The sequence below is a fragment of the Phaenicophaeus curvirostris genome, chromosome 24, assembly GCF_032191515.1.
Source record: "Phaenicophaeus curvirostris isolate KB17595 chromosome 24, BPBGC_Pcur_1.0, whole genome shotgun sequence".
Classification (NCBI taxonomy): Eukaryota; Metazoa; Chordata; class Aves; order Cuculiformes; family Cuculidae; genus Phaenicophaeus; species Phaenicophaeus curvirostris.
The window spans coordinates 3,381,358-3,405,930 of NC_091415.1; the positions used below are offsets into that span (position 1 = coordinate 3,381,358).

The following is a 24,573-nucleotide window of genomic DNA, read 5'->3' on the forward strand; positions in this document are numbered from 1 at the left end:
GCGGAGGAGCCGGCGGGGCGGCTGCTTCCCTCCCTCCGTCCCTCCTTCCCTCCCTCCCGGCGTGTTCCCTGCCCTTCCCGCGCCCATGGAGCTGCTGTGCATGGAAGCCGTGCCCCGCGTGCCCCGCGCCGGCCCGGACCCGCAGCTCCTAGGGGACCGGCGGGTGCTGCAGAACCTGCTGAGCCAGGAGGAGCGTTACAGCCCCCGCGCTTACTACTTCCAGTGCGTGCAGCAGGAGATAAAGCCCTACATGCGGAAAATGCTGGCTTTCTGGATGCTGGAGGTACGGGAACCCCTGCTTCCTCCTCTCCTGTTTCAGCTCCAGCTCCTTGCTGTGCTCCCAGCTCCTTGCTCCCGGCTCCAGCTCCTTGCTCCCAGCTCCTTGCTCCCGGCTCCAGCTCCTTGCTCCCAGCTCCCAACTCTAGCTCCCAGTTCCTTGCTTCCAGCTCCCAACTCTAGCTCCCAGTTCCTTGCTTCCAGCTCCTTGCTGAGCTCCCGGCTCCTTGCTCCCAGCTCCAGCTCCTTGCTCCCTCACCAGTGCTTTTCCTTGCCCAACGTACACGTTCCTGCTCCATTCCTGCTAGTCTGGAAGCTCAGGGCAGGAGCAGCCGACTCGTGCTCGCTGTGGGGGTTGTGAGGTTCCCCTGTATAGGGGTGCGAGGGACAAAACACCCTGGACTTCAAGGGTGTGCAACACGCCAGGGGTCGGGTCTCCAGTTTGTGACTGGGGGGCTGCACATAGAGGGCCTGGGGGCAGGGGAGGAAGGTGCACTGGGGCACTGGTGTGCTAGAAGATACGATTGTCCTATGCAGGAGAAGCAAAGCCCCCCAACCTGCATCTCTGTGCGTACCCCACCTTGGTGCTCTGCCACCCTGATGCTGTCAGCCCCCCCTCTTTGCACCCCAAAGCTGCTGGGCAGAGAACTCAGCCCGTCTGCACACCAGCATTTCCTGAACGGGCCTGAAAACACGCGGGTAAAGGGGGAAAATAACATTACCACCGCTTAGTTCCCTAAATTAAAAATGAATGCAACTCTCTGCGGGATGCAGTTCAGTGGGGGAAATCTCCTGGGCCCCTTCGTGAGATGGTCAGGGTGAGCGGTCTCAAGAAAGAAAGAAAGAACAGATTCTGCAAAGGACAAATGATGCTGGGTTTGAGCCTGGCTGCTGTTGCAAGAAGCTGCCTGCTTCTGTCCAAAGAAATAATGAACATCTTGCTTTTTAAAGGGTTGGGGTTTTTTTGCCCCCCCTGCTATGATTGTTCTGTTTCTGCAATTCCCTTTCGGAGAAGGGGAGCTGGATAAATGCAGCTTTGGAGCCCGTTCCTGCAGCCCTACAGGCAGTCCCGGAGCAAATGACACTTAGTTGTTGGTGCCCGTGCATCGGTGTCCCCCGTGCTGGGGTGGTTTGTGCAGGGGAAGCAGTTGCTGCTGTAGGAGAGTGGCTTTTGCTGCTATGGGAGGGGAAACTTCACTATTTTTACAGTTGCATTGAAAGAAGGAGGTTAAACATGATATTGGTTGAGAGATGAGAGCAGAGGACTGAAATTTAGAGCTCCCGTGTTCTGTTTGTGGCTGATGGAGGAGAACTTTCAGACAACCATTCATTTGGGCTCTGCCATTGCCTCTTCTCATGGCTCTGGACCACTTAAGGTGGAATTGCCAGAAGCAGCTGTGGGTCCTGCCCTATTAGGTCTCCAGCTGGATGTATTCTGGAATTGCTCGCTTTCTCCAGAGGACCCCGGTCTCCACAAAGCAGAGGATGGCAGCTTTGCTGTACAGCAGGCTGGAGACATGAAAAAAGGAGCTAAATAAAGCTATTTTGGCCTTCTTTGTGCACTCTTTCTAGCTACATACAAGTTCTGCAGCTCTCCATAGGAAGATGAGGTCTTAGGGCATTGGTCAACATTGTTGCTGGCGTAATCCCATTGCGGTCGTAGGCTTCAAGCTTGTAGCTCATTAGCTCCTTAGCACCAAAGTGCCTTCAAAGCCCTGCAGATAAGCGTGAAACACCGTCCTGACCAGAAGCTTTGAAGCTGCAGCACAGGCAGGAGCTGGGGAGTCCTGTGCCGATTAAAACTTCCTTTTATTTTTGTTATTTCTGTCATTGGGTTTTGTCAGGTGTGCGAGGAGCAGAAGTGTGAAGAAGAGGTCTTCCCCTTGGCCATGAATTACGTGGATCGCTACCTGTCGTCAGTGCGCATACGGAGAAATCAGCTGCAGCTTCTGGGAGCAGTCTGCATGCTCCTGGCTTCCAAGTTGCGAGAAACCATGCCTCTGACTGTAGAGAAACTCTGCTTTTACACAGACAACTCCATCACGCCTCAGCAGCTCCTGGTAACCACTCCTATCTCCAAGAGCCCTCCACCCCCTCCCTACCTCTCTTATCTCCTGCGTTCTGCTACTTCCCAGCATACCTGCCTCTCTGTCTCCTCCTGATCTCTTCCTCGCATTTCTTCACCACCTTCTGCATTCCCCAACCAACGTTCTCACCTCCCTGCCCCAGTGGGTGCAATGTCTGTGGCTGGAGATCTTCCCATCCTGGGCAAGATCTCTTTCCCTGCCTTGGGAAGCAGCTTTATCACCTCCAGGTTATAAAGTTCCTTGTGCCTTAAGTGCTCATGGCCAGTGCGGAGCTGCCCCACTGAGCTCTCTTCTGGGTGTTGGTTTGCTCTCCAGTGTCAGCTCTGGAGAACAAAGGCTCCTGCCTCCACAGCCAGTGGGGCACACGGCTCAGTCTTACCCTGGCTGCAAAGAGGCTTGATATCTAAGATGCGTTTCCACACCAGCAGGAAAAATTAAGCTTTCAGTGAAAAGTTAAGGAGCAAAATGGGTGAGAGCTTCTCTGACCTGGGATCCAGCTGGCTGGGTTGTGCCATCAAGGCTGACAGTGCTGCCAGGGGGATGGAAATGAGTGTTGCTGCCCCATGTGCTTCATGCCCTGGAATTCAAGCAGGGCTGCTTTGCTTCTCCCATCGGATGCTCAGGTAGAAGCTCTGTAGCTTCTTCCATGCCTGATAAAAGTTCAAAGATCCAACCCTCTTGAATTCAGCTTCGCCAATGGGGGAGGAAATTGGAGAACCCCTTTTCTTGAGGGCCTTCCGTGCTGTTAGATCAGAGCCCTTGGGAGGAAACAGCCACCTCACTTCGAGTAACAAACATCCCTGGAGACGGTTTGTCTACGAGAATTTCTCGGGGTTAGTCATCACCTTATTAAATACCTTATTTTTCTGGGGGCTGGGGTGGGTGAGATGATTGGAGTGTGATTTGTCTCCAGGGTGGGGAGTGAACCCACAACACTTTCAGGTGTGAATCGGAAGGTGGTTCTGGTTAACTGGGGAACTCTATTATGAACGTGGTTTTTCCAAGTTGCCAGAGAAGACTGGGGGAAATCCCCTCACCTCCATCCCTCTTTCCCTGGAGTCATTTGTGGGTGGGTGTCACCTTAAGTAGTGCTCACGGAAAAAGTCTGTGGATCGTTACTATGAGTACGGGTGAGGGATGGGAATGCAGAGAGAAAGCTCGTTGCTTCTGTGGATGCTGAGCTGCGGTTGTGCGGCCGCATCCTGCTGCGAGGGGCTGCCACAAAATCTCTGTGCAAAGACTCTCCTGCTTTGCCGTAAAGCTTCATCCTTCAGAGCATCTTCAGCCGGCGTGAAGATCATCCCAGGACTGGGAGTCATCACGTGAAGTTAATCCCAGGCTGGGATGGAAGGGTTCCTGTTAGCCCTGTGATAGGGAGGGGGTTAAACTTTAGCTGGAAGGAATAGGAATCGCTTTGCATTCACTTTTCAGTTGGAACTGGGCTTCAAGGTCCCTTTTGACCCAAACCATTCTATGGTTTCTGCAGCGTGGACCTTAGGCTACGAGGAAATGGATCTCCCATGGATCCTGGTTGTATTTCGTTCTGATTTATCTGCTGATTTATTGTTGGTGAGGGTTTGTTTTTTTCTGTTGAATCTTGAGTTTGCAGCAGGCTCCCTCCTAAGGAAGGTTAGGAGATGTGGGCTGAGCACGTGCACCATCCCTGGAGGCTGTTCTTCACTTAGATGCTAATGCCTCCTCACTCCCAGTCTATTTTATTTCTTCCCCCCAGAGGTTTGTCAGCAGGAAGCTGTGGCTAAGCAGTGCCACAATATTAATCTTCCCTTCTCCGTCCTCGGGGTGGAGATGGAGGAGGAGAGCGCAGTCAGCCGCCTATCACTCATTTATTGTGCGGATTTCGGTCTGGAGTTTTCCTTTCTGGTACTTTTTTTTCTTCACCAGGATCCTGGGATGCTCTCACAGCATGAGGCACAACCAGACACTTAGCGTGGGGCTCTTTCATCACAGTGCTCTGGGGTCAATATGTTGAGGTGAACAAGAATAGCCTCGTTTTGGGAGGCAAAAGTCCTTTCCTGGGGTAGCCCAAGACAGCTTTTTCAGGCATATAGGATCTTAGAATCATAGAATGGTTTGGGTTGGAAGGGAACATAAAGCTCATCCAGTCCCATCACCTCCTGCCATGGCCAGGGACACCTTCTACTGGATCGGGTTCCTCAAAGCTTCATCCAGCCTGGCCTTCAACACCTCCAGGGATGGAGCAGCCACCACTGCGTTGGCAGCGAAGAGGTTTGCTTCTGGTAATCTGTGCTTGCAAAGGACTGAGCAGAAGCCATCACAAACCAGCATGGCCCTTAGGGAGAGGTGCTGAGGCGTTTGCAGATGTCTGGGCAGGAGATACTCTGTAGCCTGTCATTGTGGTCATCTTCCCCTGCCTGCCACAAGTCTTGCTTTCAGCAGATGTTTAACCCCATTTGGAGTAGATCCCACTCCAGTCTCCCATCGCTCTCCGCTGTACAGAGGCGGTGGATGTAACATCTGAAGATACGTGAAGGTTTTGTCTTCACTGTGGGACCTGACAAGAGTTAATACCCTGATTACAAAACCAGGGCAAGCTGCTGTTTCCCTCCTCTGTCCTAATCGCGGTAATGTTACTTCTCTTTCACAATCTCGCAGTGGAAGAGGGTGGGGAGGGGAAGGGAAGGGGAGCTTCTTCATCAAGGTTTGGACAATGGTGCATCCTGGCTTCTTCTCATGGATCGGTGCCATTTCAGCTTACAGCGTGTCCTCCCTGGCCTTCTGGAGGAAGCTGGCTCGCTTTCCCAGTAGGTTTGGTTCCTTCTCTTGCAGGGATGCTTGGCACCAGCTCAGCGGTTTACAAAGGACACATTTGAAATAAAATCTTGATGAAGTTATTCTAGGGAGAAGGAAATGATGCAACGAGAAACTTGTCCATTTGGAGGAAGTTGGATTTCCGTCAGGGGCGTTATCTAACCTACCTTTCTTGTCTTTTTTTCTTTTAATGAAGACTTTTCTGGCCCATGCAAGAGGCTGTTCAGCTGCTTGAAGGTCAGAGAGAGCAGTTGTAGGTCACCTTCATCTGCCTGGTTTGTCCCTCATACACTGTCTTGCCTGTGAGATCTTTGACCTAAGGTCAGGTTTGCAAATTGCCAGGTATTTCCTAGCAAAAAGACCTTAAGCAGGACCAAAGAGATAATGAAGGGAGCAGCGGTGGTTGCTTGCAGGTCATGAGGAGCGAAAATAAGCAAAAGAGATAAGAGTTGAGTAGAAAGGGATGTTCATTTGTGATAGAGTGTTGACTCTCCAGCAGCCACGCTTGTGCTTTACTGTTTTCCCTTGTTCTTGTTGCACTGGTCAGATAGATGTGACCATTTCTGCATGTGAAGTTGACACCTTTACCCTTGCCATCCCGTTTGAACTCTGCTCAGAGGACGGAAAGAAACGTTTGCCCCAGATTTCCTCTTTGCAAATGGACTTTGGTGGCTGCTCATTTCTGTAGCTGCGTCTCGGCTGCCGGGTGGGGTGGGTGGCCAGCAGCAACAGCAGCAGCTCTTTCCACCCTCCTTTTGAGTCAGCTCGTGAACACAACAAGAGCGCAGCCTTCTCCCGCTTCGCTGGTGTCTTGTTGAGTCGGTGATAATGGCAACCTGTCAACTCGAGTGACAAAATCGAGCACAACTTCCTTTTCTCCTGCAGGCAGAGCTGCTGCAGAGAGGAGCTGGGCTCGGCTCGACTCCGTTCCTGCTGCAGCCTTGCCAGATAGGTTCATGCAGGCTCCTCGTGTGGGTGTTGCGGAGGGTAGAGTTGCTGTAGAGAGCGACTGTCACTGCATGAAAAGGAGAGAAGCTGGTGTGACTGTCACCTCCCAGCCTGCGTTTGCATAGCTAGAAATTGAAGAAAACTTGTGGCTCGGGTCTGTTTTAGGGCAGAGGCAGCAACCGGGGGTTGATGCTGCTTCATCGCATGGGACTGTGCTCTGAGACCCCCTTGGCAGAGCAGGGGAGGTGATGGGAAACGGTCGCTGCTTTTCTTCTTTCTGTTTTGTGGGATGCAGCCAGGAGCAAGCTTGCAGAGGGGGAAGCTCAGCTGCTGTGTGATTTCCACCCCTAGGATGCTGGCCGGGCGTGGGGAGCTCTGCCCTGGGGGAACCTGATGCATTCCCAGCGATGAGATGCTCGGTGGGCAGCGCTGGTAGCTTGCAGCCCTTCCATGAGGAGGGTGGTCTCCGCAAGCTGGAGGAACAAAGGGACATTTTCCACTTTCTTCCTCTCTCTCATTAGCCAGGCAGAGCCTGATTCAATTAGGTGCACAAGAAAATGCCAGGAAAAGGATGTTTGCTATACCGAGCGGCGCTGCTGTCGCAAACCTGCTTGCCTATCTCTTGCAGCCTTTTGTTCTGCTTCTTCCACAGATAAAGTGATTCAGAGATTCTGACATGCTGCTCTGAGAGTGGGAAGTCCCCAGGGTTAGCAGGAGAGAAGCGAGGAGCACGGTGGTTTGGCAGGAGAGAGGCTTCCCTGAGCTAAATCCTGTGAGCCAGTGACAGTCCTTGGCGCCTGGTGCCTTCAGCTGGCGTCCCGAGTGCCGGCTGGGGCTCGGGATCAGCCCTTTTGTAACAATGAGGTTTTGAAGAAGACCATGAACCTCTGTGGTAGCTGGAAAAGAGCTACTTTTACGCATTGTAAACGCATAGGCTGTTGTCCTGCATCAGTCCTGGCATGGCAGGAGCCAGCGTGTCGCAGGTGAGGTCTCACAGCTGAGCTGAGCTGCACCTTTTGATCTTCTTAGGACAAAAAAGCTGTCCTAGCATGGACAGGGTGGACATCACATACCTCCTGTGCCTTCCAGGAGCTGGCGTGCAGCTCTGGGAGGAAACGCAAGGAGCAAGATCCTAGATGATGCAAGGCTGGTGTCTCGTCTGTGCTCAGCCCTTTTGTGTATAATGATCCATTTTGGGATGCCAGCCATGCTCTGTGCCTCTTCCCAAGAAACCGGGCTCATGGATGAACAAGCAGCTGGCTTTCCCAGCCTGCTGGGCTCCAGATGTGCGGCAGGTAGGGACAACACACAGAGCTCTCCATGTCCAGTGGCTCTTTCTTGTGTCACCTTGCTATGTTGCTGCATTTAACCAGCAGCAGCACCTTCTTTAGCCCAAACCCAATCTCAAACCTCTGTTCCAATCCCCCCCAGCACCCTTGGTGACCTGTGCTGCGATCCTCGGGCTCTGGAGCTCATTGCTAGGTTTCTTCTTGCGTTTATCCTGTAAATTTGGCTTAAAAATATAGAAAGACTAGCAGGCTGGTCATCTGTGTGGGAGAAGAGTGAATGTGCGCTAGCAAAGCGCTCCTTTCAGGTTGGAAAAGCACAAGCTGTGTAATGGCAAATGGTGCATTTGGCCTCGTGGGGGGTTTGGAGCAGGTTGAGCAATGCTGCTCATTTAAGCAACTTCAAACTGGTCTTGTTGTGTAAGGGGAGGTGAAAAAAAAAAAAAAAGAGAAAATGAAGATCTGCCCTTATGGAAAAAATCTCACTTCTTCAAACCCATCTGTTCTGGCAGCCCTTTGGCACGTCTGTGGGCAGCATTGACCTTGTAATCCTAGACTCCTTGGAAAAAGAATAGATGTTCCGGGTAGAGCTACGCCCTGAAAGGGAGATACCAGTATAAATCCCAATTCAGCTCCTTTCAATTTTGTAGCTTTTGAGCTCCTGTGGGGTGTTTTCCTTTCCCAGCACATCTGCAGGGCCACTGTCGCCCGCTGCTAGCAGGGGGAGGGACGCGGGGGCACCTTCAGCCTTTCTGGGATGCTGAGCCCCTCTTCCCAAAGGCAGCTTTGCTGCTGGTCCAGAGGGTGAGAGAGACTGGGAGCCAGAGATCTTCATCGTGGCATGGGACGTGGGGGAATTGGGACCGGTAGGAGGCTTTAGTGTGAGCAGCTCGTGACATTTCTGCTGGGGTGGGAAGGGAAACGATCCTGGGAAGACACTACTCTTGCCTTTCCTGAGACTGCTCCATCGGTTGGCTGGTCGTACCCAGGCAGAACATCAAAGCCACTCAGTCCAGTGAGACCAGTCCATGTGTGGCCTCTGAGTTGGATCCAGCTTTGGCTCCAAGTCCTGGAGTCCCTGAGGGTGAGCAGAGCACGGAACAGGAGCCAGCAGTGACCCAGGTGGCCAGGGAGACCACCAGCATCCTGGCTTGGATCAGCCATGCGGTGGCCAGCAGGAGGTGGGAAGGGATCATCCCCTGGAGTTGGCGCTGGTGAGACTGCTCCTTAACTCCTGGGTTCAGTTTTGGGCCCCTCACTCCAAGAAGGACATTGAGAGGCTGGAGCACGTCCGGAGAAGGGAAGGGGCTGGAGCCCAGGGGTTCTGGGAGTCTCCATCCCTGGACGTGTTCAAAAATTGTGTGGCTGTGGCGCTTTGTGAGGTGGTTTATCAGGCACGGTGGGGTTGGGCTGGATGAGGTTAGAGGTCTTTTCCAGCCTTAATGATTCCGTGATTCCAACTGAATGCAGAAGTCCCAGATTCTCATCGTGGCACTCCCTTTGCTTACATCTTGCTGGCTGGGCGCTTGGGTACCTCTTGTTGACACTTGGACTTGCAGGGTGATGACGCTGCCAAGTGCTGCTCTGCACTTGATTCCCTTGTCGGTGCTAGGATTGATGCCCAGAGCTGGAAGAGCCTGTGAGGGGCTGAGCAGGTGAGAGGAGCAGCCCGAGCTCCAGCTGAAACCCGCAGGAGGTCCCCTTCCTCCCTGCCATCTGTTCCCCAGCTCACAGATTGCACAGAGACTGGCTCCTGGAAGGTGTTCCAGAAATATCTGCTAGATGCTGAGAGAGCACCACAACATGGAGACGTTGGCAGCCACCTGGCATTGACTGGGAAGCACCAATGAGCTGTTGCTTGTGTGTCAGTGGGAGAGGTGGCCCTCAGCATGGCTGCTCAGTGCCTCTTTCCCTGGAGAAGCTGCTAGGGATGCTTTGAGCAAGGCTGGAGGCTCTCTTGGCAGAGAAGAGGTGTGATGAGTAGAGGAGGTTCTGTCAACATGCTAGTGCCCAACCTGGGACCTCCTCCACAGGGCCATGTGCCCAGCATTTGTTGGGCTGTGGACCTCAGCGCTTGGTCGCAGCCCCTGAGCTCTTCAGGGGTTGAAGATCTATGGCATCAAAGGCTCCAAGCCCCATCCAACCTGGCCTTGAACACCTCCAGGGATGGGGCAGCCACCACTGCTCTGGGCAACCTGGGCCAGGGCCTCCCCACCCTCCCAAGAAAAGGAATATGGGAATGGTGTGCCTGCTGCTCCTTAATCTGTTTTTTTTTTTTTTCCCTATGAGCTGTTGCAGCAACCCTGCGAAGCAAAGGAGTGTTGGAAAGAAGAAATCAGATTTATCGCTTCCTCTTCTGATCTTTACTCCCAGCTTTGCAACGGCTTAAAGCTGGATTTGTGCCAGCGTCGCGGAGCAGGGACCTTCCCTCTTTTCTTCCCTGACTTATGGATTGTGCTGTTTCGCTGGCCCATCCCCAGGCACTGGCCTTATCTGCCCTTGAATCTGGTGGGTGTTTCTGCCTGACCCAACCCTGCTAAATAAAGTGCTCCCTCTCTGTCTGACTCTGCAGGACTGGGAAGTTCTAGTCTTGGAGAAGCTAAAGTGGGACCTGGTCTCGGTGACGGCAAATGATTTCTTGCTTCACATCCTCCATCGCCTCCTGCTGCCTAAGGACAAGATGGAGCTGGTGAAGAAACACGCACAGACCTTTATTGCCCTGTGTGCCACAGGTGGGTCCCTGCTCCCACGGGAGCCGAGGAGCTGGGAAGGACTGGCTGGAGCTGGGATAACCTGGGCTTGCTGGGCAGCCTGGGGCTGAGCTCCAGCGTGGTGGTTTTCTTGGGGGCTGAACATCTGCCTTCATTCAAATCGGAGCGTTTTGCTGCTCCGTGAAGTTTTCTGTCCCTGACAAAGTGAGATAACGGTCCTGAGGGCTCTTAGTGAGTGTCTGGAAGATGCTAGGAGAGAGCAAACCCACCTTGCAGCCCGTCTTGCTGCGCTGGTGGTGATTGTGGGAGGATGTCCAGGGTGAAGGCAGGGTTGAATCTGGGCTTTCATCAGCCTCCCTCAAAGTCGGTAGAGGAACCTCCTCTTCAGGGCTTCCTTTGGTGAGACAGACCCAGGGAAACAGCTTCATGAAGATAGCTGCTCCCATCCTCAGCCTGTTTCCCATTGCATCACCCCCATTTCTCTCTGCCAAGCTGGAGAGACCCCTAGTTTTCCAGGGAAATCGCAGTCCCAAGAACTTACAAGCGCATCCTTGCTAACAGCTGCTGCTTTTTGCCCCTTGTGTCCCTGCCGTGGCTCTAGAATACACGTTCGTCATGTACCCCCCATCCATGATCGCGACAGGCAGTATCGGAGCTGCGATCCACGGCCTGACCATCTCCATCAACAGTTTCACCGGAGAGGCAATCACGGAGCTGCTGGCCAGCATCACCGGCACGGAGGTGGTGAGTGTTCCAGAGGGGAAAGCGAAGCACTTTTGCTGCTGGATCTGGTGGAAACCCTTCCTCTTTCTGCTTCCCGTTCTTCTTGGAGGGAATTAGGCTGACGGGAACGATGCTGAGATGAGTGAGCACCTCTAAACCAGCATCGTTGGCTGATCCCGTGGCTGCAGTTGGCTCCTGGCCCCGAAACGCTGCCTGCGCGGAGCGGGACGAGCTCAGGAGCCTTTGAAAAGCAGCACAAAGGGGAGCGTCTGTTCCCTGCGCGGGCAGGTGTTGGTGGGATCGGGTGTTGATGGGATCGGGTTGTCGAGGTGGGTTGGGGCAGAGGGAGAAGCCGGGCTCGGCATCTGCTAACCCCAACGAGTGTCTGGTTGCAGGTACCCACAGTCGGGTGGGGAGGGGTGGTTTTGGCACGATGGGGACATCGGGATGGTGATGGGAATATCGGGATGGTGGGAGATACCTGCCTGCCTCCCTCTGCCCTTCAAATAGGGAGCAGGGACCCCTCTGGCTCCCTGTTTTGAGGTCGCTCCCGCTGCAGTGAAGCAATCGGGAGCCTTTCTCCTGCCAGGGGCCCCTTTTGATCTTTTCTCCTGGCCACATGCTGGTGCCGGCAGCCAGGGTCGGTTACAGTCCCTTGACAGCAGCGCTGGGAATTGGAAGAGGTGCCGGTGCCGCGGCGGGTGGGAGGCTGCACCCAGGCTTTGTCCAGGCAGAGAGGGGACGGGGCGGGAGGGCGTCCCGATCTATTTGTGCGGCTTTTAATTTGGTTTTGTTTGCCAGAGCCTTTTTCAAGAGGGAATCGGTGCGGCCAGCTGCTCTCAAGCTGCTGCGGTGAATGGGACAGGGACTGAAACCTGCACTGGGTCGAGGCTGGCGGAGGGAACAGGTGGGAAGCAGGGAGGGCAGCATGAAGGGAGCGGAGCCAGAATGGAGCCCCACGCACCCCTGCCCGCTCCCCTTCCTCCTCAGCTCCGAGACGGCATCTCCCAGCCCCACAGCCTGCCCCTTGCAGCACAAAGCAGGCAGGACCACAGTGGCTCCTTGAGCACAAGGAAGCCCTGGGGACGGGTCCGTTGTGGGGCTCCCAGGGGAAGCACCCAGCATCATGTAGGTGGTGCTGATGCTGCTCCTGGAACCTGGCCTCTCAGCATCCCTGGGCTGTGACCTCAGTTCTGGGCCCCTCACCACAAGAAGGATGTTGAGGCTCTGGAGCGAGTCCAGAGAAGAGCAACAAAGCTGGGGAAGGGGCTGGAGAACAAGAGGAGCGGCTGAGAGAGCTGGGGGTGTTTAGCCTGGAGAAGAGGAGGCTGAGGGGAGACCTCATTGCTCTCTCCAACTGCCTGAGAGGAGGTTGTGGAGAGGAGGGAGCTGGGCTCTTCTCCCAAGTGACAGGGGACAGGACGAGAGGGAATGGCCTCAAGCTCCACCAGGGGAGGTTTAGGCTGAACATTAGGAAGAAGTTTTTCATGGAAAGGGTCATTGGGCACTGGCAGAGGCTGCCCAGGGAGGGGGTTGAGTCCCCTTCCCTGGAGGGGTTTAAGGGATGGATGGACGAGGTGCTGAGAGACATGGTTTAGAGATTGATGGGAATGGTTGGACTCAATGATCCAATGGTTCTTTTCCAACGTGGGGATTCTATGATTCTATGACTCAGTTTCCCCTTTGGTTCACCATGGGAGGAGCAATCCCCTTCCTGCAGCTGGGCAGCGCTGGAGCCCTGGCGAGTCCGTGGGGCCGATGGTGCAGGGCTGTGCCAGCTCCAGGGCTGGCTGGGGCTGTGCCTTTGTGCCGAGGCCAGCTTGCTTGGCCGAGCCTTGGAGCTGCCCTCATGCCACGTGGAGCAGGACCAGCCAGACCCACTGCGTGTCCGAGTGGGAGCCCCACACCTCAGCCCCGATACGGGGAACACCAACCAAGCAAACCCACAGTAAAAGAACGTGGCTGCGTGCGGCCACGATGACTTTTAGCATTTCTGCCTGGATCGTGATGCGGTGGTCGCGGCTCGAGCCCTGCAGCGAGCTGGCCCCGGGGCTGCGGGCGGGCAGGCTGGAGGCTGCGCTGACGGGAAGCGGCGTGGGGCAGGGGAGGTAGGCGTTGCTATTTTCGCTCGCCACATCCTTTGACAGTTTCTAAGAACTGGCAGCGAATTCCTGGTAAGAGATTTCAGTGGGTGACAATATCCAGCGAGCGCACGGCCCCACAGCGGCGTCCGGCTCGGCTCCGGCCGCGAGGTGTGAAATGCCACCTCTTTCCCCTCATCAAGAGCCGAGATGCTCTGGAGGAGCTGATGGCGATGCCTCCTGTGGCTCTCGGTGCGTCATGGTACTTGAAGTGGAGGAGTTTCCCCTTCTGGTCACAGCTTTTGTGGGGAGAAAACAGCGCGGGGTTTGCTTTTATTACAGATAACGCCGCTGCTTGCTGTCCCCTGCGCCTTCCTGTCTGTGGGGCCAGTGGGTTTCCCAGCCCTGGGTTTCCCGGGGAGTCACGCGGGGCTCCCCACAGGTAGAGCAGGAGGGGAAGAGCCCTACAAGAAGCTGTGTGGCTGCAGCATCGTTCTCATAACAACCCAGTATCGAATGCGTGTGGCTGGAGTGGCTGCTGCATCGAGGGCCGAGGCCGATTGTGTGAGGTTTAAGGAGGCCAAGTGTGGGGTCCTGAAGCTGGGACACAACAACCCCGTGCAGCTCGAGGCTTTGGGGAAGAGCAGCTGGAAAGCTGCCTGGTGGAAAAGGACTTGGGAGTGCTGGTCAACAGGGAGTGAACACGAGCCACCAGTGGCCCAGGTGGCCAAGAAGGCCAATGGCATCTTGGCTTGGATCAGCCACGGGGTGGCCAGCAGGAGCAGAGCAGGGATTGTGCCCCTGTATTTGGTGCTGGTGAGGCTGCATCTCGAATCCTGGGTTCAGTTTTGGGCCCCTCAGTGCAAGAAGGACATTGAGGGGCTGGAGCGTGTCTGGAGAAGGGAACGGAGCTGGGGAAGTGGCTGAGGTTCTTGGGGCTGTTTAGCTTGGAGAAGTGGAGGCTGAGGGGAGACCTCATCGCTCTCTGCAGCTGGCCTGAGCCTGGATGCTCTGGGGAACTCTGATGGGCACAATTTCTATTCCTTGAAATGTCATCAAGCTAGGGAGGTGGGGAGAAGACAACCAGAGCGTGGAGCTTCTCCTGGGAAGGGGCCTAAAGCACAGGGAAGCTGGAGATGCCTCTTGTTGGAGAAAGGCTTCTTTGTCCTGTGTGTTCGGATGCTCCAGGGGCCAGAGATGTAGCCCAGCAGCTGCTCAGAGCTATTTATAAGGCTCCCACCTCCAAGCAGCAGAGAACTGAGGCTTCTTGTGTTGCTCCCTCTCCCGCAGGACTGCTTGAAAGCCTGTCAGGAGCAGATTGAGGCCACCTTAGCCGAGAGCCTAAAACAGGCATCCCAAACCCAACCAGAATACAGCACCACCAAGACTGCTGCTTACCCGGCCAGCCAGCCCACCAGCACCCCGACAGACGTCACGGACATCGACCTGTGACCAGCCTCCCCTTCCCGAGAGCCTCCCGGCCCCCTCCGTGCCATCACCTCCCCCTGGACACCGCAACGTCACCCCATCCCACCTACCCACCCTCCAGCTGAGCCCCGCTGAGGATTTGTTCCGTGCTGGTTCTCCCAGAGCTCGACGCTGCTCGTCCGCTTCTGCAGGTGGCTGAGGTGAAGCGACTGGGTTTTTGTGGTTTTTTTCGTGGTGGCAGGGCCCAGGAATAGCTGGGGAGGGAGCAGGACCCAAAATGAAGTTGTAAAATGTTTCTCAGTTCGTGTTCCTCCTAGCCTGGCTGTTCAGGAGCAGTCACTGCGACGACTTCCAGCCCTGCGTTGGTCCTCAATCATGGAGAACGAGCCTCTTATGTGACCAAAATCCTTGTGAACCCCCCCAACCTCCCTCCCCGGGATCGCTGTGGCTCCCCCGGGGCTGCTTCTGCTCAGAGGGCAAACGCGTGGCTTGTTCCTTATTGCTGTTAAGATTTGGGAATTGTGGGTTTGGGGCTTGCGTGGGGAACGTGTTCCCCCGACTGCACGGACAGCAGAAGACAAGCCCTCACCTTGGGGAGCAGCCTCCTTGGAGCGTGATCCCCTTGGCTTTCCGCTGCTCCTCTGAGGCTGCTGAATTTATCGTTAACCACTGGGAAACGTGGAGGGAGGAGATTTTTGCAGGACGCTGGTCTCCTTCTGAAAAAAGTGCCTTCACCCTTCATCCCCTTCCCTGCTCCCTGGGCCGTGGGAGCCTCTCACTTGGAAGCTGGTTGGTTTTTCAGGTAGCTTAGAGATCAGCCTAGGTTATAAGAAATACATTTGAATGTGCTGCTATAGTCTGAAATGCATCTTCGCTCCTCCAAGGCAGGGATCTCAGATCACATCCAGGAGGGGGCTGCGTTGCATCTATATCCATGTGGGTCCCAGGCGTCTCCTCACTGGGTGGGAAACTTGCTGCGCACTTGAAAAAGCGATTGCATTTTTGTATTGTTGGTGTTGATCCTGTCTGTTTAGTTTTTATAGAAAGTGTTTAAAAGAAAAAAATAATGCTGCTTTTCTAAGAGAAAAAAAAAAAACAAAACAAAAAAACAACAAACCATTAAATAGTGGAATTGTATTAACCAAGAGAAGCCAGAGAGACTTTGGCAGGGGCGGGAGGCAGAAAGCTGCTCGGTGACCTCTGGAAAAGTGGATGTGTGGCTGCTGTCCTCCCGCAGGGGATGTGGAGAAAGGAGGGAGAGCCCTGCCTTTTTTGGTGCCACTAGAGACAAAAGCCTTATCCGGTGGAAAAGGATGGAGCTGCTGCTCTTCCACCAGCCCGACTTGTCGGGAAGAGCCATTCGCCACCGCCTCCTCCTGCTAGCGGGAGGGCTGGGGGAGCGCAGGGCCCGTCTGTGGAAAAAGAAAACCTTTTTCTTTTTTTTATATATATATATAAATGGAGTTTTAATTTAAGAGTAAACTGGTTTGGTGTTCACACGCGAGAGTCCCGCTGCTGGGGGAATCAGAGGACCATATGATGTTGCAATAAAGTGTTTTAAACAAGTTTGAGCGCCTGCGGGGTTTCCCTTTGCGATCTGCTTGGGGTTGGCCTCCTCGCAGAGGTTCTGGAGGCTCTCCGGCTGCTCCCGGAGGCTCCAGCCACGCAGGAGAAACAGGGAGCGGACAGGTAGGACCCCACCAGCTCTGCCCCAGGGAGAATTCTGCAGAATACACGGTGCGAGCACAGGCTCTCGTTCGAGCTCATCGGCTTCTGGCTTCTTTAAAGACACGAGATAAAAATCAGGAAGGCAAGGAAAAGCGCGGCGCGCAACCAGCTGGGCTTTGCGGGCTGCTCCGCTGCACGTGGCTTCTGCTGCCGCTGCCGTCACACAAAATGTGAGCTCTGAGGAGAAGGGAAGCCGGGAGGAAGCTGGCCAAGGACAACCGGCTGCCGAAGGACACGGCGCTGACTTTCAGGAGCAAGGCCAGAAGCTTCCAAACCTCGGTTCCCATCGACAATTCCCCAGGGTAAGCACGGCGCTTCGTGGGATGCAGCAGGAAAAGCCCCTGTGTGCCTGGGAGGGTTGCTGCGAGCCCCAGGGCTTCACTAGCCCCCTAGTGAGTAGAGAAATAGCTGGAGGAGCAGGAGGGAAAGCCAGTGTTTGGGGAAAATCCCTAGGGAAGGGGGATAGCGGTGAGGAAGGCAATGAGCAGTGAGGCTGGCGGCCCAGACCACGGGCTGGGGGAACGGGAGCCTGCCCCACACCCCAACCTGCTGCCCGCCCCGCGCACACGGGCGCTCCAGAGGATTTTCCCCTGCCCCGTGCTCCCCCCAGAGCTCTCCCGTCTGCCCACAGCCACGTACACGCTCCCTGGGGCATCCTGGCTGCTGCTGCGGCAGCTCCAGAGCCCATTCCTGCCTGGTCCAACCAAGCTCTCAGAGAAAACCAACAGGAGGGGTTTCTTTTCCCCTGGGGATTGTTTTGGGCACTGGGAACAGCCTGGGAGTCCCAGTTCCCACAATGGAGGGAGAGACGAGGGCGCACGCAGGATTCCCTTTTCTCCTTGCAGAGAACACAGACTCTACATCAGCTCCGAGAAGCCCGGGGCTGGTGGCTTCGCTCTGCCACCTGCTGGGGACAGGACAAGGTGGGACAGGACCAGACCGGGATTTATTTCCAAATCAGGAACAGGCCGATCCCTCTGGGTGCTGGTGGCCCCAGGTTTCCAGGCGGAACGACAGGGGCTGCCCTGCCTGGGACAAGCAGGACAGGGAGCACGGGTCCAGCTCGATGGGCACAGCCCCCAGCGACTGCTCGGAGCAGCAGGATCCCAGAATGGATGCACCTGCAATGCCTCCCGCCTCATGCACCAGGCTCCAAACAGCATCCAGCAGCATCCTGAGAGCCGGGCAGGCTGCAGCTTTTCCCTGCCCACTCCATGGCCACAGGCTCTTGTCCCTCCACATCCCGCGTCTTGGAGTTCACCAGCTCCCTCCGGATCTCCGGGGAGATCTGCGGGTGGCTGTGGAACTTGAGCAGCTCAAGCAACGCCTCCTTCTGCTCCGAGGAGAGATCCTCCTTGTAGCGCTGGGCGAAGGCCAGGAAGCACTGGTGCCACAGCACGGGCAGGTCCCGCTGGTCTGCGCGGAAAGCGAGGAAGTGGAAGACAAGGGCATCCACCACACGGAAAGGCAGCGCATACTTCTTGTCGATGAGCAGCCGGAGGAAGATGCTGTTGGCGCCGCTGTACTGCATCTCAGCGATCTTCAGCATGGCCGCGCTGCAGGGACGGAGAGAACTGAGCTGAGGCTGGAGCCACAGAGCTCCCTGAAGGAGCTGAGTGACCCCAGCACCTCCCAGATGCCAGAGAATCAGAGAACCACCAGGTTGGAAAAGCCCCATCGGATCATCGAGTCCAACCATTCCTATCAAATACTAAACCATGTCCCTCAAGAAGCTGAGGGACAGATCCGAGGCATCGCATCAGTGTCCACCGAGGAGAACCAGAACCCCCACAGCCTCTGAGAGCGTTTACCTGGAGTGGAGGACAGGGATGGAGCACTTGGAGAGGATGCTGCCGATGATGATGGCCTCCCGCAGCGTGCAGGTTCCCGACTCGCAGAGCGGAATGAGGATCCCTGCAGAGGGGAAAGAGTCAGGCACTGCAGGGAGAGCAGCAGGACGCTGGGCTCGGCCTTTTCTCCTACGCCAGGATACATCCAACCCCGGGAAATACCAGCTCTTCCTGCCATGGAACCAGCTCCCAACACCCTCAGGCTGCTGGGATCGGATCCAGGCAGTTTGTAACCTCCAAAAGAACCCGAATACCTGCCAGCACCTTCCCACCCTGAACCCTCCAAGGGGTTTGGAAGCCACCTCGTCCATGGAGGGGGGCGTTTTGCATTCCTCTCGCATCTCCTCCTCCTGTCACAGCCAAATGTGCCCCTGCTGAGCTTCCCAGTCGGAGAGAGACTTCCAGGTAGGAATATCAGCTCTGCAGGGAGTCCCTACCTTTGAACCAGGCTGCCGGCTTGAACAGAGCCTTCTTCAAAGCCATGTAGAGATGAAAGTTGAGGCGCTTGTACTCGGCGATGTCATCCCGGACCCGTGGCAGCAGCACCAGGTTGTAGAACCGCTGGGCCATCCTCTCTTTCAGGTTGGATGAGAAGATCCTGGGAAAAGCCAAAGGGCTAAGTGAGGTGTGGAGAAAGGAGCCTGAGGGTTTGGTATTTTGTAAATCCGGTTACGGAAAAGGAAAAGCTAAAAAATCCCACGCCAGCATCTCCCAGAGAGGATCTTACCTGGTGGCTTGGTACATGGCCGCGGCCGTCCACGCCTCCGGCTCTGTGATGTAGAGGATCTGCTCCCAGTTGGACAAGGCAGGAATGATTTTAAATGCCTTGGGGAGTTTCCCGCTCCTGTACTTGGACAGCACCTTAAAAGACACAGATACGGGACAGGCAGTGATGTACAAGCACCGACAGCAGGGCTGTGAGAAAGATGTCCCCTCCCTTAGCACCCCTGGTGAGAAAGGACCAGCCCAAGCATGGAGCTCAGGAGATGGTCCCTCAGAACCTCTCTGAGCCCTTCAAGGACTGACATTATGGAAATCACAGGGAATCCGCAGCCGTGCCTGCGCAGACGAGGATGGGGAGAGCCTCTCAGAAGGAGGGCAGGGGCTGCAGGGCTCAGCACGGGGTTTGCCGGGCCTGGGCAGAGCTGCTTTGGCCTTGAAATCACAGAATCTTCTAGGTTGGAAAAGACCTTTAAGATCATCAAGTCTAACCATGAACCTCATGCTGCCAGGCCACCACTGACCCAGGTCCCTAAGCACCACATCTGCACGGATTTTAAATCTCTTCAGAGAGTGATGAGGTCTCCCCTCAGCCTCCTCTTCTCCAGACTAAACGTCCCCAGGTCCCTCATCTGCTTCCACAACCCCTGTTCTCCAGCCCCTTCCCCAGCTCCGTTCCCTTCTCCAGACACACTCCAGCCCCTCAAGGTCCTTCTTGGAGTGAGGGGCCCAAACCTGAACCCAGGATTCGAGGTGCAGCCGCAGCGAATGCAGCGGGACGATCCCTTCCCTGCTCCTGCTGGCCACCCCACGGCTGATCCAAGCCAGGATGCTGGTGGCCACCTGGGCACGCTGCTGGCCTCACCTCCCTGACCCCCCGGTAAACCTCCAGGACACGGGGATCGAGCTGCGGCATGGGGCGTCCTGATATCTCCGACAGCGCCGTCTCCACCTCCGTCTGCTTCTCCGTGATCTTCTCCATGATGATGTCGGCCAGCGTGCGCCTACGGCCAGCACAGAGGGGAGAGAGTCGAGCCGAGGCCTGTGCCCAAGCCCTCAGCAACCGCCTCAGTTTTCCCCTCTCTCACCTCAGCGGTGGGTTCTTGTTCATGAACATCTCGATGGCTTTCTCATCCTCGGGATCCACCTCCACTTCTCCACCAGCCTCTCCTCTCTGTGCTTTCTCCGCTGCTTTCTCCAGTGAGGGCCACTCCTCATCCTCCTCCTCCGAGTCCGCGCTGGGGCCTGCAGGGCACAGTGCTGGCTGAGCCTGGGGCCTCATAGAATCGTTTGGTTGTAAAAGACCCTGGAGTTCATTGCATCCAACTGTCCCTGTCTACTACAAACCCTGTCTCTGAGCACCTCAACTGTCCACCAACCTTTTAAACATCTCCAGTTACTCCAAGCCCCATCCAGCCTGGCCTTGAACACCTGGAGGAGAAGGACCTGGGGGTGTTGGTTGACAGCGACTGAACATGAGCCAGCAGGCCCAGGTGGCCAAGAAGGCCAATGGCATCTTGGCTTGGATCAGAAACGGCGTGGCCAGCAGGTCCAGGGAGGTTCTTCTCCCTCTGGACTCGGCACTGGTGAGACCAAACCTCGAATCCTGTGTTCAGTTCTGGGCCCCTCACCACAAGAAGGATGTTGAGGCTCTGGAGCGAGTCCAGAAAGGAGCAACAAAGCTGGTGAGGGGGCTGGAGAACAGGCCTGATGAGGAACGGCTGAGAGAGCTGGGGGTGTTTAGCCTGGAGAAGAGGAGGCTGAGGGGAGACCTCATTGCTCTCTGCAACTACCTGAGAGGAGGTTGTGGAGAGGCGGGAGCTGGGCTCTTCTCCCAAGGGACAGGGGACAGGACAAGAGGGAATGGCCTCAAGCTCTGCCAGGGGAAGTTTAGGCTGAACATCAGTAAAAAATTTTTTCTGGAAAGGGTGATTGGGCAGTGGCAGAGGCTGCCCAGGGAGGGGGTTGAGTCCCCTTCCCTGGAGGGGTTTAAGGGACGGGTGGACGAGGCGCTGAGGAACATAGTTTAGTGATTGATGGGAATGGTTGGACTCGATGATCCGGTGGGTCTCTTCCAACCTGGTGATTCTATGATGATTCTGCGACCCCCGGAGATGCCGCCCCCCCCGGTGCCTCACCCAGAGCGGTGCTGCGCTGGCCGGGCCCTCCGGGTCCGTGCTCGGCCTCCAGCTCCTCTTGCTGCCTCCGCGCCTGCTCCAGGATGCGCCGCGATAGCCGCGCGTCCACGTAGCCGTCGCCGCCATCCCCCTCCTCCTCCGCGCCGCCGCGCCGCTTCCCCCGCGCCGTAGCCCGAGGGGCCGCGTCCTGCAGGATCTGCTCGGCCAGCGGCAGCGCGGGGCCGGGGCTGGGGCCGGAGCCCCGTGCCCGCCGGGCCTTGGGCATCGCGGCGGGGGCCGAGGGAGCGCGGCCGCCACACGCGTGCGGCGCTGAGCCGCTGCTTCCGGTCCGGGACCGCCGCTTCCGGCCCGAGCCCCCGCCGCTTCCGGTACAGACCACGCCCCTTCCCGTACCGCTGTCAGTTTGGGTGGATGAGGCCACGCCCCCTTCAGGCATCGCTTCCTGTCTGGACGATGAGGCCACGCCCCTTTTGGCGCTGTCCCCTGCCTGATCTTTGAGGCCACGCCCCCTCATGCCAGCACTTCCGCCCTCGGGGGCGCTGAGGCTCCGCCTCTTCCGGCTTCGCTTCCGGCCTGGGAGCTGCCGCCATGGGTGTCACCTGGTAGGAGGAGCGGGGAGCGGGGAGGGGGTGCGGGAGGGCCTGGGAGGCGACGGGAGGAGGCGCTGGGGGGTCTGTGGCTCCCCCTTCAGTCTCTGATCCCGCCGGTCCCCGACTCCCCGCTCTCGGGTGCGCGATTCCTCTTCCCCGCGGTCTCTGGCCTTCCCCCCCACCGCAGTCTCTGATCCATCCCCCAAGGCCCTGGCTCCCCAGCCCGGTCTGTGATCCTCCCGGTCCCGGCTCTGTGAGCCCCTCCCTGGTCTCTGATTTCCCGTCTCCGGTCTCTATCCAACCCACCTCCCCAGGTCTCTGATCTCTCTCCTCCCGAGGTCTCCGATCCCCCTTCTCCCAGTGTCTGGTCCCTCCCTGGTCTCCGATTCCCCCCCGCCTCCTAGTCTCCGATTCCCCTGCCTCCTGGTCTCCGATCCCCTGCCTCCTTGTCTCCGATTCCCCCTTCTCCTGGTCTCTGATTTCCGCCCCCCGGTGTCTGATCCCGCCTTCTCCTGGTCTCCGATTCCCTCTTCCTCCTGGTCTCCGATTCCCCCTTCTCCTGGTCCCCGATTCCCCCTGCTCCTGGTCTCCGATTCCCCCCATTCCTCGTCTCTGTCTGATTCCCCCCCCACTTCCTGGTCTCTGATTCCTTGCCCCCCAGCCCCGGTCTCTGATCCCTCCTTGGTCTCTGATCCCCTCCAGTCTCTTATCCCTCCCCATCCCGATCTCTGACCCCCACTCCCGGGGCTCTGCTCCCCTTTCCCGGTTTCAGCGTGTCACAGGTGCCGGTGGCGGAGGGGAAGAGCGTGCAGCAGACAGTGGAGATCCTGACACGGAAGCTGGAGCTGCTGGGAGCCGAGAAGCAGGGCACCTTCTGCGTGGACTGTGAGACCTACCACACGGCTGCTTCCACCATCAGCAGCCAAGGTGAGCCCCGGGATGCGCTGGAGGCCTCTCCACAGGCATAGAGCCGCCTCTTCTCCCACTGTCATTCCCAACTCCGTAATGTCACATCCAGCTTAATGCTTTTCCAGCACTAGGGACCCGGGGAGGCCGGTGGGCTGCAGAACACCTTTTCCACCACAGATTGTGTGTGTTGCCCTCACCAGTGGCATTTTCTCTCCTCTGCAGGGCTCTTTTTTAGTGGGAATGAGGGCAGAGCCCAACCTTCCTTCCTTCAGGAAAACAGTTGACAGATCCCAGCTCTTTATTTGGGGATGGGAGGCTCTGCTCTGCTCGTTGTCCTTAGGCTGCAGAAGACTTTTTTTCCCCTTTAAATCTTAAGGAGGAAAAACAGTGTATTCACTGAGCAGCGGAATAATGTAAAGCGTGTGGGAATGGTACAAGGATCCTGGAATTAAAAGAAGAAGAACAAAAGGAAAACGAGGTGCTTCTTTAAAGGAGGAGTTGGTTTTACAGCCCAAATACCATTGCTTTTATCTCAGGGCAGACAGGGAAGCTGATGTACGTGATGCACAACTCCGAATATCCCCTCAGCTGCTTCGCTCTCTTTGAAAATGGCCCCTGCCTCATAGCGGACACCAACTTTGATATCCTTATGGTGAAGTTGAAAGGCTTCTTCCAGAACGCCAAGGCTAACAAGATCGAGAGCCGGGGCACTCGCTACCAGTACTGCGACTTCTTGGTGAAGGTGGGCACGGTTACGATGGGGCCCAATGTCCGAGGGCTGTCTGTGGAGGTAAGAATCCTCTCTGAAGGGCGTGAAATATGGCTGCGGACAGGGGAATGAGCAGCAGAGCCACAGGAGGCCACAAAGAGAATCCAAGGGCTGAAGAACCTCCTATACGAGGACAGGCTGAGAGAGCTGGGATTGTTCAGCTCCAGGGAGACCTTAGAGCAGCTTCCAGTACTGAAAAGGGCTCCAGGAAAGCTGGGGAGGGACTCTGGATGAGGGAGGGAAGGGACAGGATAAGGGGAAGAGTTTTCAGCTGAAAGAGGGGAGATTGAGATAAGATCTTAGGGAGAAATGTTTTGCTGTGAGGGTGGGGAGATAACGGTGCAGGGTGCCCAGAGCAGGGGTGGCTGCCCCATCCCTGGAGGGGTTCAAGGGCAGGTTGGATGGGGCTTGGAGCCGTGATCCAGTGGGAGGTGTCCCTGCCCATGGCAGGGGGTGCAGCTGGGTGGGTTTTAAGGTACTTTACATTCCAAACCACTCCATAATTCTATGTCACGGTCATGCAAGTAATTGACCTAGAGCTTGTGGGAATGAAATTTTCCTTTTGGATGGTGCAGAGTCAATGTGGCATTTGAACCAATGTCCCACGACCTCCACTTTTGGGGATTTAATAAAAGCAATGCCCTTACAGGCCCTTTTCTTCCCTTTGGAAGTGATTGCTTGCTTGTTCCCAGCCTGTCCTGTTCATTTGCATTTTTCCATCCTTGTTATATGCTAAATAGTCTCAGAAGTTTCTGTTGGAAGCATTCTGTCTCTAACGAGGCAGTGAGGAAGGTGTGTGGTCCCAGCGTGGTTAATTGCCGCTGCCGTGAGCTTCAGGGCTGCGCTTTCTGTTTCCAGGTGGAATACTGCCCCTGCGTGATAGCCAACGACTGCTGGAACCTGCTCATGGAGTTCATGCAGAGCTTCATGGGAAGCCACACGCCCGGCATCCCATCTGTGTTTGGCACCAAGCACGACAGCATCTACAGCCCCGCGGACACGATGGTCCAGTACATGGAGCTGTTCAACAAGATCCGCAAGCAGCAGCAGGTGCCTGTAGCAGGGATCAGATGAAAAGACTTTCGGGAGCTCGGTTTGGAGCAACTGCGTCCCCTTTGCTGCCTGCCCGTGTGGATCAGGACTCCCTCCAAAAAGCAGCGCTGGAGGCAGCCCAAGGTTTAATTTTTTTACTTCTCAGCCTCTTTCTCATGTTGCAAAGCAAAGATCTGGAATGCAACGCGTATTCCTTGTCCCCCTTCATGTTTTCAAGGGCGTCTGGGATTGGGACCATAGTTCCCGTGGTTCTTTGTGCAGGGGATTCCTGTTCATCAGCAGAAGTAGGGAAGAGAAATTGCATCCAAACACACACAAGGGCTACGTTTTCTTGGCTGCAAACAGCCACACAAGAGATTGGTTTGGAATTTGTTTTTAGATTCCTATATGAAAGTGTCTTGTTACTTTTCATCAAAATAAAAAGCTCTATTTTTTGAGGAGATGGAGTCTTTTACACAGCAAGAATTGCTCTGTTTTGTATTGTTT

General features: G+C 56.0%; 3 protein-coding genes across 4 annotated transcripts; 2 read left to right on the top strand and 1 right to left on the bottom strand.

Moving 5' to 3' along the window:
• CCND3 (cyclin D3) lies at positions 1–15,896 on the top strand. Its single transcript, XM_069876187.1, has 5 exons — positions 1–283; positions 2,121–2,336; positions 9,960–10,119; positions 10,700–10,842; positions 14,193–15,896. Exons 1-5 carry the CDS (start codon positions 86–88, stop codon positions 14,352–14,354), a joined length of 879 nt encoding a protein of 292 aa, XP_069732288.1. The 5' UTR covers positions 1–85; the 3' UTR covers positions 14,355–15,896.
• On the top strand, positions 7,035–24,241 carry MED20 (mediator complex subunit 20). 2 transcript variants are annotated; one of them, XM_069876193.1, is made up of 4 exons: positions 7,035–7,084; positions 22,139–22,283; positions 22,807–23,055; positions 23,893–24,241. In XM_069876193.1, the coding sequence occupies exons 3-4, from the start codon at positions 22,819–22,821 to the stop codon at positions 24,106–24,108; spliced, it is 453 nt and encodes a 150-aa protein (XP_069732294.1). In that variant the 5' UTR covers positions 7,035–7,084; positions 22,139–22,283; positions 22,807–22,818; the 3' UTR covers positions 24,109–24,241. The 2 variants fall into 2 exon arrangements, with proteins under 2 accessions (XP_069732294.1, XP_069732293.1); XM_069876192.1 differs by lacking the exon at positions 7,035–7,084 and adding an exon at positions 21,311–21,368 and having other exon boundaries at positions 22,129–22,283; positions 22,802–23,055.
• On the bottom strand, positions 16,986–21,055 carry BYSL (bystin like). Its single transcript, XM_069876162.1, has 7 exons — positions 20,767–21,055; positions 19,717–19,873; positions 19,494–19,632; positions 18,636–18,769; positions 18,346–18,506; positions 17,870–17,972; positions 16,986–17,614 (listed from the first exon to the last, which is right to left on the bottom strand). The coding sequence occupies exons 1-7, from the start codon at positions 21,029–21,031 to the stop codon at positions 17,197–17,199; spliced, it is 1,377 nt and encodes a 458-aa protein (XP_069732263.1). The 5' UTR covers positions 21,032–21,055; the 3' UTR covers positions 16,986–17,196.
• Positions 24,242–24,573: the final 332 nt, after the last annotated feature.

Excerpts from the sequence above, each read along its gene's own strand:
- BYSL (XM_069876162.1), bottom strand. The coding sequence starts at position 21,031 with ATGCCCAAGGCCCGGCGGGCACGGGGCTCCGGCCCCAGCCCCGGCCCC. Across the intron at positions 19,874-20,766 it reads CCAGCGCAGCACCGCTCTGG|GCCCCAGCGCGGACTCGGAG; the intron begins GTGAGGCACCGG and ends TGTGCCCTGCAG. Across the intron at positions 18,770-19,493 it reads TTTACCGGGGGGTCAGGGAG|GTGCTGTCCAAGTACAGGAG; the intron begins GTGAGGCCAGCA and ends GTGTCTTTTAAG.
- CCND3 (XM_069876187.1), top strand. The coding sequence starts at position 86 with ATGGAGCTGCTGTGCATGGAAGCCGTGCCCCGCGTGCCCCGCGCCGGC. Across the intron at positions 10,120-10,699 it reads TATTGCCCTGTGTGCCACAG|AATACACGTTCGTCATGTAC; the intron begins GTGGGTCCCTGC and ends CCGTGGCTCTAG. Across the intron at positions 10,843-14,192 it reads GCATCACCGGCACGGAGGTG|GACTGCTTGAAAGCCTGTCA; the intron begins GTGAGTGTTCCA and ends CCTCTCCCGCAG.
- MED20 (XM_069876192.1), top strand. Across the intron at positions 22,284-22,801 it reads TTCCACCATCAGCAGCCAAG|GGCAGACAGGGAAGCTGATG; the intron begins GTGAGCCCCGGG and ends CTTTTATCTCAG. Across the intron at positions 23,056-23,892 it reads TCCGAGGGCTGTCTGTGGAG|GTGGAATACTGCCCCTGCGT; the intron begins GTAAGAATCCTC and ends TTCTGTTTCCAG.